The sequence below is a fragment of the Squalius cephalus genome (genome assembly GCF_949319135.1).
Source record: "Squalius cephalus genome assembly, chromosome: 8".
Classification (NCBI taxonomy): domain Eukaryota; kingdom Metazoa; phylum Chordata; class Actinopteri; order Cypriniformes; family Leuciscidae; genus Squalius; species Squalius cephalus.
Genome location: NC_137129.1, coordinates 34,654,183 through 34,677,550, shown reverse-complemented (window position 1 = coordinate 34,677,550; position 23,368 = coordinate 34,654,183). Strand labels below are relative to the sequence as shown.

Genomic DNA, 23,368 nt, shown 5'->3' with positions numbered 1-23,368 from the left:
GAGCGACTTGCTTCATCTCGAAGCTAACGCTGTTGTGTGCCGCCATCCCTTTGTAGCTTCTGTGTGCCGTCACACGCTACGTCATCACGCAACACCAATAGGATTGGATTAGTTTCATTCGTACTTCAGACGCGCTATGCTAAGAGGCATTCCCCAGTGTCGTCATCAACACAGTGTCTCGTTTCCTAATTAGGGAACAAGGGTTAAAGTCGTAACCCAAGACAATTTATTGCCACTCATGTGAGACCACTCATGTAATGTTATGAGGAACAGTTCCTGTAAACAGTGTACTAGAGTCACTTTGGATAATTTTTTTTTTTTTTTTTTTACAAGTAGTCTAACACATTATTTGTTTGTTTGTTTGAACAATTTTCCTTTTCTTTAAAAACAGAAAATACCATAATTGAGCAAACGAAGGACATCATGACAAGGGTTGATGAAAAAATTCAAGGCATAAAAAATGAAGACGAAACCAAAAATGAGCTACACAGTTACATTGTGTAAGTGATATTAAAAAATTATATTGCAAGTTAAATAACATTTAATTGTATCATTGCATTATCATGTGTAGAGAAGCTATTTCCAAGATGAACAAAAACAACAGTAACAAGAAAATCATTGGGATTTTGGGAGAGTCAGGACAAGGAAAGTCATCGCTATTAAATGCAATCCTGGAAAAGAGAAATTTGCTGCCATCTGGTTGTTTTGGTGCCTGTACAGCTGTTCTTACTCAAATTGAGGCGAATCTGACTGACTCAAACTACACAGCAGACATTGAAGTCATACCTAAAGAGGTTTCACTTTTTACTTCACTACTTTTTTCACTTCACTTTTTACTTTTTCTTTCTTTCTAAAGGACCAACTGGAATGAAGGGAATAAAGTCTTATTTTTCCTCTATTGTTTGTTGTACATTTCTACAGAATTGGGAGAGTCACCTCAAAAATCTTTTTGCTTTAAGCACAGAGAGTGATGAAGAGAATAAAAACTTAACTAATGATACTAGAGAAAAGATCACTGCGCTGTATGGAGAAAATGCAGAAAAGAGAACATTTGAGGACCTTAAGAATGATGACAAATTCGCAGAAATTACCAACCATTTGTCCTCCAGTAATGTAAGTTTTAGGAGACCTATGCATAATGTTACATTTGATTATTTAAACAGGCAAGTAATGAATGTAAACATTACACTTTCTGAATTTGATTTTAGTGAATGCATAACTTAATCAGTAATATCCTTCTTTATCAGGCTTCTGACTTTGCCAGACAGTTACAACATTACATACAATATAGTCCGGGGGCAGTTTCTGGTGGCTGGTACTGGCCACTTGTGAAGTGTGTGACAATCAAAATTCCAGATTGTCATGAGCTTCTGGAGCATATTACCCTTGTTGATCTTCCTGGGACTGGAGACTGCAACAAGATTAGAGATGAAATGTGGAAATCTGTAAATATGACAATGCACTCTTTTTAAATGCTTTTATTAAAACAACAATAACATTTATAAACTATTTTAAACATTATTTAAACAGTGGAATACATCTAAAGCAGTTATACTCTACTACATGCATTTTAACTCTTGTTTATTTCAATTTGATTACTGTATATATTTTTTATTCCACAGAAACTAAGAGACTGCTCTTCAGTGTGGATTTTAAGTGATATGAGTCGTGCTGTCACCAGCAAAGATACCTGGGAGATATTAAAGTATTGCACTAAAGACATAATGCAAGCAGGGGAATGCAGAGATATTCATTTTATCTGCACCAAGAGCGACAATATTGAGCCAGAAGAATATAATAGGTCAGAATTAGAAGATCTGTGTCACAAACTGCTTGGGCAAAAGCATTAACTTTAAAAAAAAAAAAAAAAGGAAAACAAGAAAAAAGTGCAAAAAGTGTACTAAAAAGTGGTTGGTTGTATTGTCATGAAAAAAAAAAAAAAAAAAAAAAAAAAAACCCTTCTCAACTCATTTATATTTTTTGTGTTTTAGTGTTCTGGGAGACAAAATACCAGAGGATGATGAGGTATATTTTTTTTCCCCTCGAATTTCTTTATAAACAAATGAACTCTATAGTCTAATATATATAATGGTGATTGACATGATTTTTTTTACCAATTTTTTGTTTATTGTAGAAACTGTTGCAACTTTGAGATTGTTGGTTTAATTGTGAGATTGCAACTTAAATCTAGTATATTTTGATCTAGTATTTTAACTAGTTTCATTTTATCCAAACAGTTACTAACAAATAGCACTTTTGTTGATTCTTATTCAGGATCTGACAACAAAGTGCATACTTCACAGAAATGATCAGGCTAAGAAAACAATATTGAAAACGTTTGAAAATTCCCACATCAAGGTATTTTAATTTTGCATTGATATAATTTTTGCATTTAACCTACTATATTGACTTGTGTAATTTCGTTATTATTTGTCATAGAAAGAAATGGATATAAAGGTTTTTACTGTAAGCTCCAAGGCATTTTTTCAACACAAGTTAGGCTTGAAAGCTGATGACACAGGTAAAGTATCAACACGAGAAATGTCATATTTGCTTAGATTTTATTTGCCAAATAAAAACCAAATTACATACTTGTTTAAAATTCTCCAAATGGTCCATAGAAATCCCAAAGTTGCGAGACGTTCTGAAGAATATGAACAAGAGAATTAACAAAGACCTAAACAGAGGTTGTGTTGCTGAGGCAGAGGCAGTTATATCCTTGATCCAAAGCAAAACAATAGTAAGAGTCAATATTATTATCAATCCACATGATTGTGTTATTGCAAGCTGTTAATAACCATTTTTGAGTAATTAAGAGATTGTATGTGTGTGTCCTAGGCTGAGACAGAGGTCCACAATGTGTTGGAGAGGAGTCTAGAGAAGGCACTGGAAAAGCTAGATTGTCAGTTCGACATGCTTCGCCGTATGCTCTCTCAGAGACTCTCAAATGGAGTAGAAAAATCTAAATTGTCATGTCGAGATGCAGAAGAGATAATATCACCTGTGAGTGTGATTCAGTTGTTGTAAAAGTGTACTTTAACAATTTTATTTACCATTATCTGAACGGTTTAAATGTAGTTTTCTCTTATGTATTAAGTATTTGCCTCATGGTCACGGGGGATTCCATAAAATCCTTCAAGCATTATGCATAAATGGAGGACGGCACAGATCAAAAGCATGGAATACAGTTCTAGATCTAAATGAGTGTTTGACCAAGCACATGTATGAAAACATTGATGTGGTATTCAGCTCAATATTTCCGTAAGTTCCACACTGTAATTCCATTCATAGCAATATGCAGTTGTGATTATAAGTTTACATCACCTGATTGAATCTGCAAAATGTTAATAACAAGTATCACTGAAGAGAAAATTATGAATAATCTAGGTAACAACACACAGCATTAACAATCAAGCCCGGGTAAACGTCGGGTGGTAAACATTTGCATTAAGCACTAAAGGAAATATTACAATGTTGGCCAGTAGTTTGACTCCTCAAAATATTTTCTCTTGATTTCTCTCATCTCCAGTACCAGTGCCAAAACAGGGTTATCAGTGCAAGAACTGATCGATAAGTTTACTATCATTAGTAGTGACAGTGCTCACTCCTTATCTCCCATGCTAAACTTCATCAAAGCACAGGTGAGTGGCCTGTATGTGTACTGTATTGTGATACCTACCCAGTAAATAAAATATGGTGAATTATTTTTGAAGCTGTTTGCATCATCATAGTAACAACACACACACACACACACACACACACACACACACACACACACACACACACACACACACACACACACACACACACACACACACACACACACTGTATACAGTGCATTCAGAAAGTATTCAAAGTGCTTCACTTTTTCCACAATTTGTTATGTTACAGCCTTATTCCAAAATGGATTAAATTCATTATTTTCCTCAAAATTCTACAAACAATACCCCATAATGACAAACTGAAAGAAGTTTGTTTAAAATTGTTCCAAAAAAATCACATATACATAAGTATTCATGCCTTTGCCATGACACTGAAAATTGAGCTCATGTGCATCCTGTTTCAACTGATCATCCTTGAGATGTTTCTACAACTTGATTGAGTCCACCTGTGGTAAATTCAGTTGATTGGACATAATTTGGAAAGGCACATGCCTGTCTATATAAGGTCCCACAGTTAACAGTGCATGCTAGTTAAAAAAAAAAAAGACTATTGTAACCAGATTAAGAACAGGGCATTCTAAATTAAATAGCATTCTTCATATAATGGGGGTGAACAAGGAATGAAATATTTAATTTGCTTTCTGACTAAAACGGGACTAATGACAAAAATATGATGACTAAACTTTATGGGATATAACTAGAACCAGAAGATTGCAGTAATGCAATGTCAAGGATGCAAGTTGCTGTTAAAACCCAAAAAAGAAGGAGAAGAAGTGCATGTTAGAGCACAAACCAAGCCATGACGTCTAAGGAGTTGTCTGTAGACCTCCAAGAGGATTGTATCGAGGCACAGACATGGGGAAGGGTGCAGAAACATTTCTGCAGCATTGAAGTTCCCAATTAGCACAGTGGCCTCCATCATCCATAAATGGAAGAAGTTTGGAACCATACAAAAGACTCTTCCTAGAGCTGGCCACCCGACCAAACTGAGCGATCGAGTAGAAGGGCCTTGGTCATAGACGTGACCAAGAACCTGATGATCACTCTGACAGAGCTCCAGCGTTTCTCTGTGGAGAGAGGAGAACCTTCCAGAAGAACAACCATCTCTGCAGAACTCCACCAATCAGCCCTGTAGAATGGCCAGAGGGAAGCCACTACTCAGTAGAAGGCACATAACAGCCCTCCTGGAGTTTGCCAAAAGGCACCTGAAGGACTCTCAGACCATGATGAAAAAGAGATTGAACTCTTTGGCTTGAATGGCAAGCGTCATGTCTGGAGGAAACCAGGCACTGCTCATCACCTGACCAATACCATCCCTACAGTGAAGCATGGTGGTGGCAGCATCATGCATAGGGATGTTATTCAGCGGCAGGAACGGGGAGACTAGTCAGGATCGAGGGCAAGATGAATGCAGCAATGCACAGAAACATCCTTGATGAAAACCTGCTCCAGAGCACTCTGGACCTCAGACTGGGGCGACAGTTCATCTTCCAACAGGACAACGACCCTAAGCACACAGCCAAGATAGCAAAGGAGTGGCTACGGGACAACACTCTGAATATCCTTGAGTGGTCCAGCCAGACCCCAGACTTGAACCCGATTGAACATCTCTGGAGAGATCTGAAAATGGCTGTGCACCGACGCTCTCCATCCAACCTAATGGAGCTTGAGAGGTTCTTCAAAGAAGAATGGGAGAAACTGCCCAAAAATAGGTGTGGCAAGCTTGTAGCATCATACTCAAAAAGTATTGAGACTGTAATTGGTGACAAAGGTGCTGATACAAAGTATTGAGCAAAGGCTATGAATACATGTGATTTTTTTCATTTTTTATTTGTAATAAATTTGCAAAGATTTCGAACAAACTTCTTTCACATTGTCATTATGATGTATTGTTTGTAGAAGATTGAGGAAAATGAATTGAATCCATTTTGGAATAAGGCTGTAACATAACAAAATGTGGAAAAAGTAAAGCGCTGTGTGAATACTTTCCGGATGCACTTATATATGTATGTATGTATGTGAAGGGTTCCGGTGCATAAAAGCCTCTACTTTCACCTCAAACCCGCTAAATCCCAGCCTCAGTCAAATCAGAAGTACTGGTACTTAGGTAGAAAATTATACATAGGAGCCTAACAAAAATGCTACTTTTAAAAGAAAAACTGTAAACGAGCTATAATATTGATGTAAATGAGCTATAATATTTCAAAATGAATTCCAACTCAAATAGATTCATTAGCGGAATCTATTACTCCATCATCTGTGAAATCTGAAACAAGATGCAACATGTAGCAATAGAGAGGTGCAAGCATGACATCAGAGCCTGGAAGACTAATTCGCCACTGATTACTTCAAGATTTTCCTATGGGGTTTTATAATGAAGTTTTTCAATTTATGAGTGAAATAAAACTTGTGGTAACATTTTGTTCTACAGCGTAAACTGCACACACTCACACCTCAAACTGTCAAGTTAATTATTAGAAAAATACATTTTCAAAAATAAACACTGCTTCAGAGTTTGAATTTTCAGTATGGGTGTCTACAGAAGTACAAATAGGTTCTGTACTCATAAAACGATGCATTGGAAAGTTTGTAAGTTCATCAGGAGTTCATTTAAATAACACTTGCCTGACGGCTCATGCTACTGTATTATTACTGTATGTTACACTACATCCTTATGCATCGCTTTCTGCCATGACTTTTACGTGCTTTTCCCAAATCACTGAAGTGACGTTGACGTCCGGGTTAGCGGTAGCATGAGCCGTCAGGCAAGTGTTATTTAAATAAACTCCTGATGTACTTGCAAACTTTCCAATGCCTCGTTTTATGAGTACAGAACCTATTTGTACTACTGTAGAAGTTTGGTACCATTCTGGGCATTATTAGTGGGGTAATTTACGAGATACATCATAGGATCCATTAGCGCCTGCACTAAGCCATTCGGCTGATATTTCTAAATAATCTCTAACTTTAATAATGTTTGATCAAGGGAAAAAAGGCTTCTGGGGAGGTGTTTTGCTCGAGGTCATGGTGCAAAGGACCCTAGGTTGATTTTACTCCGAACCATCCCTTTAATTACAAATCAGATGCATTTTGTTTTATGCAGAGACCATTTTAATATGGCACAGGTTGTCAATTGATCAAATACCAGTGCAACTTAGATCGTGAACATCAGGTCATCTGGTGATGGTGTAGCCTCCAGCTAACAGCCTGCATATGTCCCAGGAAATGTACACTATTTATCTACCTTGAGAAGGCTGAAGCATGATATTTCCATTGTGAAACTGTGCTGACATTTTAATACTGAACCATAATTATTACATGATGAATTTATTACCCTTTATAAAGGAAGAAAAACAGAAAAAAACACTCAAAGAAGAAGTTGTTAATAGAAAGAAGAAAATCTACACATCAATCCAAGAAACCATTAAGACTGCAATGGCCCCACACTATGAAGGTGAGTCAATGTGTAAAAAAAATACATAACCACGAACTAAGTTTGATAAATAAGTCAGATTCTATTTTATTTTAATGGAATATTGTTCATTTTAGAAGCTGCCCAGGAAACAGGAGAAGGATCCATGAAGAGGAGGCAGACAAAGCTACTGGATGCTATTGACACATTGAAAAGTTTAATGTTTGAAAATGCAAAACAGGAAGTGCTTAAGCAGTCAGATGAATTGATGGTATTTTGCGCGCACGCGCACATGCATACACACACACACACACACACACACACACACACACACACACACACACACACACGCATATACACATACATTGTTTACATGTGTACTGTTTTTTTCTAAAACATATTTTGTCTTTGATGTTTCTTGTAAAGGACTACATAAAGAAAAACCTTGAAGATGTGTTAAAGACATCAATCCAACATTCATTTGCACAAAGAAGAAAAATCACCCTTTTGGGTAAGTTGGAACTATTTCTTGTTATATTTATTGAGTGAAATGCAGTGCTTAATCTTTTGCAATAGTTGGCCCTAAAAAGTATTTGGATACTTAGAATGAAAAATTCTGAATGAAAATCAAAATTAAACCTTCTTTAAAAACTTTAAACCAAGTAGCTTTTATTTTACAGAACATAAAACATATCACTTAAAATGTAACCGATATAACAAATACATTTGAAATTAATTAGCAAATTCTAAAGCAACAGAATCACATTCAACATAGTTAGTAATGATTTCAAACTGTTTTTGTAACACAGAGTAAATGTTCTTACTATGTGTGATATTATTACTGACTGGATCAATAGACCTTATGTAGCTCCGCCCATTTTCAGCGCTGCGCTCGTTGTCTTTTGACTTCCGGTCTGTATTTTCACAGCGATTCTGCGTTTATTAATGAACGGCTCGTTTTAAAATATTTCCGGTCGACTGACATTTGTTAAGTCATCTGCTTTAAACATCACAGTCCTCATGATAACTTTTGTTAACTTTACATCAAGTAAATCCACTTCAAAAGCTATACTCCTGGACAGCAATGCCATAGAAATATACAGCGTGACCACAAAAACGGAAGTTAAAAGACAATATTCTAAAGATGGCGGCGCCCTTGTTTCTCTGGCGCATAAGGTCTATACAACATGTGTCTGTTACGGATATGGACTCAGGAGAGGAAGAATGATGGTGAATAGTGATATTTATTGATAACAAAGGACGTGATTAGATGAGCAGGGTAGTGGAGTTCAAAGGTTGATCGAGGAAGGAGCTGGAGACAGGGAGATCGCAGGAGACAGGGAGATCGGTGGAGACTGAAGACAGGGAGATGAGTCCACATCACACAAACGAACAAACAAGGAAGGACAAGGAACTGTGGTGAGGAGTGTGTCTTTATAGAGGAGGTAATGAGGGTGATGATGAGGTGCAGGTGTGATTGATGGTGGCTAGGGTGATCTGTGACAGAAGCCCCCCATCCCAGAAGGCGCGTCCTCGCGCCATATAACATCTCTGGGGTGGGAGAGGGGACCGCCCTGGTCCGGTGCTGGTTCAGGCGGCCAGGGCGGAGACGGCCCTTCAGGCATCCAGGACGGAGCCGGCATTGAGGGTATATGCCCTCTTAGACGAGGGCTCTGGCACGGCGGCTATCTTGAGACAAGGCTCTGGAATGGCGGTGGCCATATTGGGACGAGGCTCTGGAATGGCGGTCTTGGTGGGATGAGGCTCCAGAAGGGTGGTCTCAATGGAACAAGGCTCTGGAATGGCAGTGAGTTCACCATTGCTGGGATTGCCGATGGTGAACAGTGACTCACAGCTGGCCAACACCCACTCCACATAAGCCTCAAAATATTTTTGAGGTCCTATACCGGGCAGGTGTGCCTTCGTATCCTCATTGAGGCTTGTGTGGTAGATATTTATTGATGACAAAGGTTGTGATGAGGTGAGCAGGGTAATGGAGTTCAAAGGGTGATTGAGGAAGGTGCTGGAAACAGGGAGATCGCAGGAGACAGGGATATCGCTGTAGACAGGGAGATCGCTAGGGACAGGAGACAAGGAGATCGCTGGAGACAGGGAGATCGCTAGGGACAGGAGACAGGGAGATAGCTGAAGACAGGGAGATGATTCCACATCACGCAAACGAACAAACAAGGTTGCGACAAGGAACTGTGGTGAGGAGTGTGTCTTTATAGAGGAGGCAATGAAGGTGATGATGAGGTGCAGGTGTGATTGATTGTAGATGATGTGCAGGTGGAGCTCAAGAGGGATGCTGAGGATAGTGGCTAGGGTGATCTGTGACAGAAGCCCCCCATGACATGACGTGTTTTTAACCCAGAGTTAAAAGAAGTGCTAACCACAAGTTAAAGTTCAAGTTGCTTAACTAGTACCTATAGGGTTGTGAAAGGCCCTTGTGGTTGTCAAACTGAACACAGTTAAATATGCCAAAGACCTTGGTACCAGATGATTTAATTTAATTGGAATTTTTTTCCATGTAACCTCAACATGAACATTTTTAACATTATTCTCAAACCAAGCCGCATGCTCTAAAATCAACATTAACAGAAATTCTTCTAAATTAGCATAACAAAACATTAGTCACTAATCTCCCACTTAACAATAATCTTGCACAAAAAAACAAACAAACATGTTATTACACTTAATTTTAACATTTAATCTCCCTTTCGAGTGTCATCGGCAAAGCATGCTGGGAAACAAAAATCCCAGCCCAGTTTCAGTTAATCTTAAGTTTGTCTAAATTAAAATAAATAATTCCATAAAACTCAAAACAACGAGTTTACTTAAAATATCAGTTCTGTGAACTTGAAAGCAAAAGAAAGAGTTTATACTCATTAAAGTTAATTTGACTGAACTAATTAGTTTAATTTAAGTTTGTCCTACTCAAACCAATTAATTATTTTAAGCATTAGGGTTTACAGTGTACAAAAACTTTTTGGGGCCACTGCAAACCAATGTAAACTATACATCAGCTAAAATGTGTCATCCCCCCCAGATGTCTCTAGTGAGGTTGAAATGTTGAAAAGACTGTCAGTGCAACTCTCAGATCAAGACTGAACACTTCAGAGAAGTGACATGGGTCACTTAGCAGTCTTTTTTTTAAATTTTTTTTTTAAGGTCAGTAAAGGTTAAATAGGTTATAATAAATGGTTACAAATATTAGCATCAGACTTCATATCATTTATGGACATAATTTTTCAATTGCTTGATGATGAAATAATTGTATGCATCACTTATTCAGTCAAAACTGATAATCTTGCTTTAAATTGCGGTGTAATAGTCTTCTTTTTCATATCATATTTGTTTGTTGGAGGTGTTATTTTGGGTTTATCCATGGTTGCATGATTTTAATTATATTCACATTTATGATGATTCTGAAACTTTAATACAAAACCAAAGCAAAAAAAAAAAAAAATGTTTTTTTCGTTCTATCTTTAGCATTTAAAGCCAACGTTTGCATTATTGATATTTGGTACAACTAGAGAAAGAGAATGCCTCACATTTTGAAAATGGTAATTTTTTTTTTTTTTTTTTTTAATACATCTGTTTTGTTTCTTTATATCAAAAAGTATATTTGGTGTATTTTATCTACACTTAGAAGAAAATGAAAAGGATCTAAATGGTTCTAGCAGACAGTTAATCTGTAACACTTTATATTAAGGGTCCAGAATAATGCATTAGTTAAGCATTAATTCATGAATAACTTGTTCACAATTAAGCATTAGTTAAGCATGAACACACTCGTATTTAACTATTAACTTACATTAAGGGTCATTAATTATGCGCAAGTTAAGCATAAATAAACTAGTAATTAATGATTTACTTGTTCATAATTATATATTAGTTAAGCACAGACACAATAGTAATTAATGATTAATCTAACATAGTAAGGGCATATTAGCCATTATTTAAAAATGTTTAAACATTTGAAAGATACACATTGATATAACAAAAATAACTTAGTAAATAATGATTAATTGAATGTACAGTAAACGCCTTTTAGCCATTATTTATTATTTACAACTTAATAAGCCATGTATTATTTTTGTGTAGTGATGTAATTATATTTCTGTGCCATTCTATTAAGTTAACTGAACAATAAGCTAGTAATTATGTTTAATTACTGCTGGTTTTGCAGTTATAAATTGCTAAAATACTGTAATAAAGACAATTTGACCCCCTATTCTAAAGTGAAAGTTATATCCTCATTATGGCACTTATTGAGTGATATTTAAGTTTATTGACCAGAATTAACCAATAATTAATGCTAAACTGCCATTAAAACAGTACTTATAAAGCCAATTTGAATAATCCTAATCTAAAGTGAAAGTTATATCCTCAATTCTTATTGAGTGGCAAAAAAAAAAAAAAAAAAAAAAAAAAAACCGGACAGAAAAGTGTAATCACAAAAATTTCAATATGGTGATATATAATAGTTTTGGTAGGTAGGCTACAGAACAGAATTTAAGTTATTAATCCATGAAAATGGTATCCTGCTTCACTTCACTGTAGCCTACGTCGCAATCTGTGACGAAGCAGGTGGGAGCCAATGAGCATTTGATAAATAATAAATAATGGTTAAAGGATTATACAGAAATATAATTACATACATAATATAATTACAGAAATGTAAATTTTAAGGTTTTAAAGTGCAGTTTTGTTTAACATAGTCCTTTGAAACGAATCTGCAGCGGAAGTTACAGACAGAGCACAATGTTTGTATGAAAACGTAAGTAAATGCATGTGTTGTAGAACCACACTTTACGTAAAATACACATTCTCGTGAGATCAAGTTGCGGAATAACTAAAACCAGTAGTGTAAATAAGAACCTATCTTTAGAACAAAGGGTAACATTGTCTTTATTAGTACTGTGGCAGTTTAGCATTAATTATTTGCTTATTCTGGTCAATAAACTTAAATATCACTCAATAAATGCCATAACTAATAAGGATATAACTTTCACTTTAGAATACGTTGTCAAATTGTCTTTATTAGTGTAGCGCCCCCTATCCTCTTCTTTGATGGACGGAGCACCGGGCTCCATATACGGCCCGCCGAACACTTTCATCTGGCCCGCGAGGGAGTTTTAAAAAATATTACACTTGAGTAAATGAGTACACTTGAGTTTTGGTTCAGAATAATTTCTAATTTGATGCAATACAAGCGAACTCCAATAGATGGCAGTATAGCACGCAGTGCTATTATGGTTAGGTGGGCCTACTACTGTAGAATTAGGCGGCGTTCACATATCGCGCCTAAAAACGCATAGAAAACGCTAGGAGCGCCGCGTTCTCCTTTTTCCAAAGTGCTCGGGTGGTTGCGCTCCGGAGGCGTCTGTCGTTGCTAAGCTTGGTTCTGGTCACGTGACCTGCGGTGCGCTTGCGGCATTCTGAAAAGTTGAGATGTTTTTATCTCGATGCGGCGCGGACGCGCTTGGAAAAAACGAGCGCGTCGCAGTGCGACCGCGTCGCTTCCATTATGAGCGCGCATACCGCGCGCCTACATTTGAAATAACGAACTTGCGCGCGCAAAAGACGCGATATGTGAACAGGCCCTTAGAATGCACTTGTTAACTCGGTCGTTAACGCTTTCACGCGTAAATTTAAAATATTCTAACTGAACCCCCAGAGCGAGTTTTTTTTCCAAGGCGACCATTATTTTAGAACGTTGCCCCAAGTCTTTGTACTGCGCTTGTGGGCGTTCGTAGTGCTCACTCTAATGTTTTAGATTAACGATCGATCAATCAACAAATTAAACTCACTCATACTGTCATAAATCACTAAAAAGTAATTCGAATTTGACAAATAATACAATTTCTTGTCCCTAATAGTCAACATAATGCAGGGGAACTGAATTTTACAGAGACTCAATAGGCCTACTATTCATATTCAGTAAAATACTATACTTGCAGTAACATGTAGCCTATATACTTGCATACAGTAATATGTTCATCTTATCAGTTGCAATTACTAGACTTTTTATGTAATTGCTAAAATGGTTTACTATATACAATATTATTATTTTCTGTAACGTTCTGGATGCTGTACTCCATTTTTTGATGTAGTGTCTAATAGATGATCTGTAATGCTTATTTTATTGATTAATGTGTATATGAAAGAATTGTTTGATTTTGAGTACAGCAATTGTTGACAAGAGTCAATGATTTTAAGAGTTTAGTTTGAAAATTTGGATTTGTGTTTAATGTTGTGAGGAAATGGGTGAAGGTTTCAAGAAATGTGTCTTAGCAATTGTGAAAAACTGTAAAGAAAGGTCAATGTCTGTGATGTAGACAAAGTCCTCAGGCCAGACCCAACATGACTGATGCTTTGATTTTGATTTTGACTTTGATTTTACAGTTGCACAACTCTTCTGAGTGTACTATAACATGCTTTTCATGTAGAGTTTTTTGTAACCTTTTTAGCTTTTGGAGTTGGGCTACTGTATTTTTACAGTATGTAAGTGCTGAATATACATACATTCATTATGTATACAATGTTCAGTATAATACTATACTTGCAGTACATACAGTGTACAATTTATTAGTTGCAATTACTATAGCCTACTTTTTTAACGTAAAATTGCTAAATTTATTTACTTTTTACAATACTTTTTTTCTGTAACTGCATACTTTGGATGCTGTGTTCTCCATTTTTTGATGTAGTGACTAACGAATGATCTGTAGTGTTTATAATATTGACTCACTGTGTGTATGATCTAAAAGTATTGTTTGATTTTGATCACAGATAAAAATGGTTTTGAGTCGTTTTGCTTTTGCCAGAAGAGTCAGATGTTCTCTGAATGTAGTTTGAAGATTTGGTTTTGTTTAAGGTTTTGAGAAAGTGGGTGATGGTTCAGAGAAATCTGTTTTAGGAATTCAGACTGTAATATAGATTAAAACATGTATAAAAAATTAATACATAATATCAAACAAAATAACAAACTAATAAAAAGTGGATAAAATCAAATCACGCATGATCTTTTATTTCAAGAACTTAGAGATCTCAACATTGAATCAATCTTAATAAAATTAATAAATTATCATAATTTTTCACAAATAAACATAAATGTTAAAGTGGAAAGGTTTATTTAAAACTTTCAGTAACAATATTCATATTACAGTAAAGTGTAGTAGCTTTTTTTAAAGTTTCTGGAATATCCTATTATTGGAGCACAGGAGGTGCTCATTTTCATATATAAATATAGGCCTATGTATAAATAAATAAATAAATAAATAAATATATATAAAATATCCATTTATATATATATATATATATATATATATATATATATATATATATATATATATATATATATGTGTGTGTATATATATATATATATATATATATATATATATATATATATATATCCATTTATATATATTATTATATATATATTTCCAAAGATATAAATCTAATATTTATATTTATGAAAACCACCTAGATCTGAATCTGTTTTTTAAATGAAAGATTATTGCAAAAAGTAAAACATAACAATACTACATTTATTAATTTGGAGTGTTTTTTTTTTATGGACTGTGTGAACATTGTACATTGGGCAATAAAACTAACAATAAAACTATCAATAACAAAACTTTTATATATATATATATATATACAGTATACACTCACCTAAAGGATTATTAGGAACACCATACTAATACTGTGTTTGACCCCCTTTCGCCTTCAGAACTGCCTTAATTCTACGTGGCATTGATTCAACAAGGTGCTGAAAGCATTCTTTAGAAATGTTGGCCCATATTGATAGGATAGCATCTTGCAGTTGATGGAGATTTGTGGGATGCACATCCAGGGCACGAAGCTCCCGTTCCACCACATCCCAAAGATGCTCTAATGGGTTGAGATCTGGTGACTGTGGGGGCCATTTTAGTACATTGAACTCATTGTCATGTTCAAGAAACCAATTTGAAATGATTTGAGCTTTGTGACATGGTGCATTATCCTGCTGGAAGTAGCCATCAGAGGATGGGTACATGGTGGTCATAAAGGGATGGACATGGTCAGAAACAATGCTCAGGTAGGCCGTGGCATTTAAACGATGCCCAATTGGCACTAAGGGGCCTAAAGTGTGCCAAGAAAACATCCCCCACACCATTACACCACCACCACCAGCCTGCACAGTGCTAACAAGGCATGATGGATCCATGTTCTCATTCTGTTTACGCCAAATTCTGACTCTACCATCTGAATGCCTCAACAGAAATCGAGACTCATCAGACCAGGCAACATTTTTCCAGTCTTCAACTGTCCAATTTTGGTAAGCTCGTGCAAATTGTAGCCTCTTTTTCCTATTTGTAGTGGAGATGAGTGGTACCCGGTGGGGTCTTCTGCTATTGTAGCCCATCCGCCTCAAGGTTGTGCGTGTTGTGGCTTCACAAATGCTTTGCTGCATACCTCGGTTGTAACGAGTGGTTATTTAAGTCAAAGTTGCTCTTCTATCAGCTTGAATCAGTCGGCCCATTCTCCTCTGACCTCTAGCATCAACAAGGCATTTTCGCCCACAAGACTGCCGCATACTGGATGTTTTTCCCTTTTCACACCATTCTTTGTAAACCAGAAATGGTTGTGCGTGAAAATCCCAGTAACTGAGCAGATTGTGAAATACTCAGACCGGCCCGTCTGGCACCAACAACCATGCCACGCTCAAAATTGCTTAAATCACCTTTCTTTCCCATTCTGACATTCAGTTTGGAGTTCAGTAGATTGTCTTGACCAGGACCACACCCCTAAATGCATTGAAGCAACTGCCATGCGATTGGTTGATTAGATAATTGCATTAATGAGAAATTGAACAGGTGTTCCTAATAATCCTTTAGGTGAGTGTATATACACAGTATATATATAGTTATATAAACTATATATATATATATATATATATATATATATATATATATATATATATATAGTTATATTTTATATATATATATTTATGTTACTTTATGTTCTAAAATAACAAATTAACAAAACAAAAATAAAAGCTATTAAAACGAATATATTGGTCAAATTAAGACTATTGAATGTCTGTATGTAGGCTACAGTATGTCTGCTCTTTGAAAGTAAGCACAGGATTCAGGAAAAAATGTTTTAGTGTTGTTTTAGGTGTACAATATTGAAGGGTTGGGGTCGGAATCCCTTGCCTCTTCAGATTTACATTTACATTATATGCTTTTGAATGATTAATCAACAATAATCAATAAACAAGTATATGCATGTTATCCTAATCATTTCTATATTCATTTAATGAATCATACATATATATTTCTGTGAGTGTTTAACCATTCTTTTGTAGGTGCATTCCAAAGTATGTCCTTGGGTTGTGTTCACAGGGGCCTTTGAGGATAACTCTCTTGAGATTCAGAGAGTGATTTAAAGGACTCAGCACCCCGGTGTTGTGTATTCCCCTTTCTTAGTCGACCTGCTTAAGTTAAAGGTCAACCTATACGTAGAATAACATGATGTTTGTTAAGTATATTTCCTCATGTGCATTGCTCCAGAGAATAAAAAGGATGACTGTCGTTCCTGGTTCCCTAAGGAGTGAAATGTGTTATCAGTTTGTTATGGTGTGCTGCTTTTTAGATAATGAACACAGGCCTTCCTTAGCCTTGACGAGGACTGTTGTTCGTTATTGTTGTGTGTGTGCGTTTGGCATTCTTTGCAGGTGCTGGACTCTGTGATGTGCGATTTATGGATTCAAAGATACCACTCTCAGGACCGGAGAGGTCACTGTGGACGTATATCTCGGAGTTGGGGGACAACAGTCCTGATTAACGACGATATGCCCACTTATCTATCTGTTGCTGATTATTGTTAGACGTAATGATCTCTTGACCAATCAGAAGTGAATGTTTATGGAATGCATGTCCTTGGAAATGGTATAATTGGTGTACGATTTTTGTGTAAGGTAGAGTTAGCTTGCGACCTCCTCGTGAGACTTTGACGCTGGCTCTACCAATTTAACTGCAAACTATTCTTCAGTAAAATTCTACTTATTTGATTGAACTCCACGACTCCTGGTCTTCTTTCTTCATATCTGGTCCTGGGTCTGAAAACTGTACCCCCCTTACAATATCTATATGTATTGCCTTTAATGTCCATTTATAGTCTTGTGAAAAAAAGGTGATGTCCGCAACACTGCTCTTTGCTCACATATTTAATTAAAAAATGCAACGTTTCGACCCTACTGGGTCTTCTTCAGGCAAATGGTGGACACATTTGATGAAGGGATATATATAGGTCTTACAATCAACTGACCCACCCTGTGATATCAATTAGTTTAATTAGCTAATAGCCCCACACATTACTCAATTAAGAGAACACTAACATACATATTCTCCACAAACCCACACATCTCAAAAAAGGGGCCCTTCAAATCTCAATATCCCCAAAAGAGTACATAACATAGCTATCCACAGAAGAAAAATAATAATAATAAAAAAAAAACAAAAAAAAAAAACAATTCCATACAAGTCAACCCCAAATAATTAGAGGACAATACCCCACATATTCACAAGATCTACTGAAATGTAGTCAGCAAACAATTTATTACAAAAATGTCTTTTTTATTTTTTATATAAGAATGTTTTTTTAAGAATGTTTTTTTTTTTATTTTTTTTATCAAATTCTTCATTAAGACCATGAGGAGACATTGTATTTAAAAAGTGAATCCAAAAAGTTTCCCGTTGGAGAAGTCTTTTATCATAATCACCTCCTCTAGATGGTTTGTTGACCCACTCCACCCCAATATATCTGAGGGCGCTGACATTATGCCCAGCTAGTTTAAAATGAGCGGCCACTGGACTACACTCATCCCCAGTTCTAATGGTACTTCTATGCTCACTAATTTTGGTTCGTAGTGCTCTCGTTGTTTTGCCCACATATGCTAAGCCACATGGGCAATGAATTACAAAAATAAAATGTGTAGTGCTGCATGTAATGACACCGCGAATGGATAATGTCCTACCAGTGTGCGGATGATTAAAATGTTTGCATTTATGCGTGTACGAACACTGGGCACAACTACCACATAGTTACCGTCTGAAAACAGAAAAAGTTATTGGTCAGAACTATATTAGCCAAGTCTAATATACACTCAGTGCTGGGTTTTGGCTCAACCTGATTTAAAAAGAGAAAATGCTGGAGTGCTTCAAGGCCACCGTCATGTGGAATATTTGTATATAAACTCTGAACATCAAACGTGGCCAACAACAAGTTGTCAGAGATAACATTAAAAGTTTTCAACGAATTAATAAAATCGATAGAGTCACATATATAAGAAGGGAGGGTAACCACTTCTGATTTAATAAAAAAGTCAACGAAAGCAGATATATTTTCCGTTAGGCTACCAATCCCACTTGACAATAGGTCTTCCCTTCAGAGGGATATCTAAGCCCTTGTGTATTTTAGGGAGTGTGAAAATTACAGGGATCAACCTTAAGAAACTCAAAGGCATTTTTGTCAAACTCGCCCTTGGTGAAATGATGTTCTAATTGGGAATGTACCCAGATCTTTAACCTATTAGTGGGATCAGAGGATAATTTCTCATAGAATGTCAAATCACTTAATTGTCTTTTAATTTCATATTCATAATCCACCACATTTTGCAAAACAACAGCTCCCCCCTTATCAGCAGGCCGTACCACAATCCTATTGTCCTTACTCAAATCCATTACAGCTTCTCTTTCCTCTTTAGACAGATTGTTGTACACTTTATATATTTTTTCTTTTCTTTTATATTCTTTTTCTTTTTTATGAAATTAAAAGACAATTAAGTGATTAAACTAGCTGGGCATAATGTCAGCGCCCTCAGATATATTGGGGTGGAGTTGGTCAACAAACCATCTAGAGGAGGTGATTATGATAAAAGACTTCTCCAACGGGAAACATTTTTAATGCAAATATGACATTGTTTGAGATTACTTTGTTATGAACACTTGACATAAACCGATATATCATAACCTGTCAGTGTCTTGGTAATGATAACTTGACATTACCAAGACAACATAACCTGTCATAAATGTGTCATAAACATGACATAGCAGATTAATTATCAATTATCAATAATTAATTATCAAACTTGATAAATTAATTATCTTACTTAAGGTACACTGTGTAGTTTAAGTATTGTATTAGCTAAAATCAATGTCTTTATTCATATTCATTTATCTTCGTAAGCAAAGAATTTCTTATCTTTATTTACATGGGACGGGTAAGTCCATGGAGGCTTCCATGTCGTTCTGCCATCTTGAAAAACTATAATAGCAGAGAGGGACAAAAAGCACTAGGCAACCTCAACGTGTTTCCACAACGCTTTTTCGTTCAGAGCCAGCGTCACGTGACTGAAACCAGCTGAAACCTATAAGTACATAACGGCTACCGTAGTTGCAACACGCATTTGAAAAAGCGAGGCGCTAGAGAGCACTATTCGTTTGAATGCAAAATACAATTTCACCGCTAGATGGGAGAAATTCCTACACAGTATTTAAGAAACTACTTAGCTTCAGTAGTTAAGAAAATACTTAATGTCATTAAATGACATTTTAATGACAAATTCAATTTGTACCACTGTAGTTGAGGTCAAGAAAAATATTCATGACACAGTTATAATGGCCTCAAGACAGCCAATGTCAAAACCAACCACATGGCAGTTTAATGTAATGTTAACCCATAAAGCTAAGTGGTTTCTCAAGTTTGATAATTAATCTGATATGTCATGTTTATGACATATTTATGACAATTTATGTTGTCTTGGTAATGTCAAGTTGTCATTACCAAGACACTTACAGGTTATGATATATTGGTTTATGTCAAGTTGTCATAACAAAGACATCTCAAACAATGTCATATTTGCACACTGAAAAAAAATGATTTATTGACTTAGTTGAATTTACTAAAAAAATTATGTTAATTGGTTCCACATAATTCATTTTAGCTACATTTAAACAAATGCATTACGTTGAACTAAGTTCAGCTTAAAGGGGGGGTACAATGGTGTTTCATGTATTCAGAGTTGTTTACAGTGTTAAAGAGATGGATTCTCATGCTTAACATGGCCAAAGTTTTTTAAAAATATTTTGGACGAATAACGGAGAATTTCTGTGCCGAAAATCTTACTTCCGGGTTGGTACAAGTTTCGGCTGTTTTTTTTTTGACCGTGGATCTAATGGCGTAGACCAGAGTGGAACTCCTTATATGAGCATTTCTCCCGGAAAAGCGCGACCGCGCACCTCAACGCGCTTCAACAGGAAATCATCGGCAGCGCTGCATAGTGTCTCCAAAGTGTTTTTGGTGAGGGAAAGCTTACCAAAGAACCCAGCGTTAGGAACAGTGGATGCAGAAACGAGTTGTGTAGACTGTTTGTTCCCTGCATTTCGACGATGAATGTTTTATAAACAAAGCCCAGATCGACGGATTCTCTCTATGGCTCTGGCTTCGCCCACACGGCCCGCCTCCAGACGCTCGTTTTTTTCCGGAAAGACTCGGTACAGCCTATCTTTCTTTTATAAATATAATAAAACTAAAGACTTTTTGGAGATATGAAGGATGCAATACTACTCTATAGGTACTCAAGATTAACAGGAGATTGAGTGAAAATGAGCATTTCACCCCCCCTTTAATGCATTTGTTTAAATGTAGCTAAAATCAATTATGTGGATCCAATTAACATAATTTCTTTTAGTAAATTCAACTAGTCAATGAATCATTTTTTTCAGTGCATTAAAAATGTCATAATTGAGCAAATGACACTTAATGATACGTAAACATGCATAAAACCTCCTTCATATTCATGACATGTGTCATGTCATGATTATGAAGGTGTCATGTCAGTCTTATGCACACCCCTTCAAGTAAAGTGTTGCCAACATTGGTACTTCCAAAAACAATTTGCCATGGGTCTTCTTTAAAATGAGACCAAACTTAAGTCTGTGCTCTCATGACAGTTTTTTGACACTGACATTTTTGTCCACTATGGATATGTGTAACTTTTTTTAATTGATGCACAAGGTTTAATTGTCAATTGTCCATTGTTAATAGTGTCATGATGTAATGTAGCCTATTAAACTCACACAAGTCACTTTGAAGCAGCCTTCTGTTGGTCAAGCCAGCAAATTTGAAATTCCAGATTGTTTGGATTTCTATTGAAATGACTAGAGTTCAACTGTGAAAATCTGCCAGACAACAGTAACAGACGCGTGGAGCACTTTAATCATGATCATGAATGGATACAATTTGATGGACTTCCAAATACATACAGCCATTCACTCCCATTATAAAGCTTGGAAGAGCCAGGATATTTTTTAATATAACTCTGATTGTATTCGTCTGAAAGAAGAATGTCATATACACCTAGGATAACTTCAGGGTGAGTAAATCATGAGTAAATCATTTTTGGGTGAACTCCTTTAAATCGTGATGTAAGGGATACTGTTTCTGGGTCCAAGCCTCTACTTGTTTCTAGTGAGAATACTCAACAGCCGTTTATGAGCACTGTTGATGCTTTCTGTTTAACACATTTGCATGCTATGAGTCAACAAAATGATTCTGTTCATATTGTTCCTCAAACAGAGATGAGAGGTTTGTTGAAGTAACCAAAAATCTGAACATATTTAACAAGCAATCAAGTTTTATTTAAACATTTATAAGCACACCAACATAAAAACAAAAAAACAAAAACTGGAGGTGCACATAGGCTACACAAAACAAAATGTAACATTCCTTTCTTGAATGATCACAGATCTGAAGCCTGTTGTTACATCGCAAGATGTATATTGTTACTGATGTTTGTCTCTCTCACTCTTTCTCTCCCTCTGTCTGTCATTCTCGCAGGTTGCCCCGCCTATATGAACGGACCAGGGTGCACCGTGGTTGGCTGAGATTGAACTCTGCGTCTTTTAAAAGTGACAGAGATGCTAATTTCCGTGTGGGAAGCTGAAGAGAGTGTAGTTGACTGTGATTATTGTTGTTGCTAATGTAATAAATTCAGTGTACTTCTGTAAAAGTTTTCTTTTTTTGTTTGTTATTTTGGCCTTGATCCAACCCCAAAGCCAATTTGCTGCTTCTTTGATTTGTAGTGATGGTGGTTTTAAATATATATATAAAAGAGAATACAAGCAGTTTTGATGTATAGAACACTTTAGGCTATTTTTGTTATTTTCCCTGACCCTAGACTGGGGACTTAACACTTTATCTATACAATAATGAAGATCTAATGAAGATATACTGATATCCAACTCTGTGTTTATAGCTTCTTCATGTGATTTCACTTAATTTTCTCTGTTACATTAAACTAATCAGTAACACTTTAGAATACTGTTCCATCATTAATAAACACAGGAACAAATGAGTAACACATTATTAACACTAGCAACTACTATTAACTAACAAGAAACTCTGGATAATGAATTAGTAAGTAATAGTGCTCAGTTGAATGTGGTAGTTCACTATTAGCTAATCAGTAACTACTAATTTTTTCAAACCTCCCAGAGGACTACTACGAACTACTGTATACTGGTACATAATTAATGTGAATAATTCATAATGTATAGTATAAGGTAATGGTAACCCACTAGTAATGACTCAAGTATTCCCAAATCCTTCAGAAGGAACTTATTTGGAACAGTAAAGTTAAAAGCATGATAACTCCCTAAAGTTTAACGGTTTTTAAGAATGTTGGGGTCCAAACAATGATGACAGAATGTAAACTATCCCTTTAAAACACAGAATGTTCAATTGGTACTGCGATTTAATAAGTCCACACCCAAGAGTGAGTCTATTAAGCAAATCTAACGTCAGACGTCTTACTCACTGTTCAACCAGACAGCTGAACTGACGGCAGTGTTTTATCCTGAGAGATACAAGGTAACTCTTCCCTCCAATTATTCTGCTGCTTAAAGTTATCTGAATTCTACAACTTAATATTAAGAGTTAATTAAGTTGTGTTAAAATGTTGTGTCTGTAGTAATAAAGTCTTGAATTGATTTTCTTTCTTTCTTTCTTTCTTTCTTTCTTTCTTTCTTTCTTTCTTTCTTTCTTTCTTTCTTTCTTTCTTTCTTTCTTTCTTTCCCGAAACAAACCACACAAAAAAAATCTCTATAAAAAAAAAAAAAAAAAAAAAACATTTGGCAAATTTAAAGGAGCTATGTGGAGGTTTTTACTTAAAAAAATCTTTAAGATAGAGTTTTCATTTGTACATGTATGGGCCAACCATGATGTAATAAAAAGAATG

At 35.9% G+C, this 23,368-nt stretch overlaps 1 protein-coding gene across 2 annotated transcripts in view; it reads left to right on the top strand.

Annotated features, from left to right (window-relative positions):
- Positions 1-11,484, top strand: part of LOC307162793 (nuclear GTPase SLIP-GC-like) — a 45,528-nt gene extending 34,044 nt beyond the window's left edge. For both annotated transcript variants that reach the window (XM_079878419.1, XM_079878420.1), the window contains 16 exons: positions 392-500; positions 572-794; positions 922-1,113; positions 1,248-1,445; positions 1,623-1,801; positions 1,992-2,025; positions 2,275-2,358; positions 2,440-2,521; positions 2,622-2,740; positions 2,839-3,003; positions 3,098-3,261; positions 3,530-3,641; positions 7,008-7,116; positions 7,212-7,345; positions 7,501-7,585; positions 10,124-11,484. In XM_079878419.1, coding sequence (XP_079734545.1) covers positions 392-500; positions 572-794; positions 922-1,113; positions 1,248-1,445; positions 1,623-1,801; positions 1,992-2,025; positions 2,275-2,358; positions 2,440-2,521; positions 2,622-2,740; positions 2,839-3,003; positions 3,098-3,261; positions 3,530-3,641; positions 7,008-7,116; positions 7,212-7,345; positions 7,501-7,585; positions 10,124-10,185 — 2,051 coding nt within the window. In that variant the 3' untranslated portion in view covers positions 10,186-11,484. The remainder of the gene's footprint in view (positions 1-391; positions 501-571; positions 795-921; positions 1,114-1,247; positions 1,446-1,622; positions 1,802-1,991; positions 2,026-2,274; positions 2,359-2,439; positions 2,522-2,621; positions 2,741-2,838; positions 3,004-3,097; positions 3,262-3,529; positions 3,642-7,007; positions 7,117-7,211; positions 7,346-7,500; positions 7,586-10,123) is intronic.
- Positions 11,485-23,368: the final 11,884 nt, after the last annotated feature.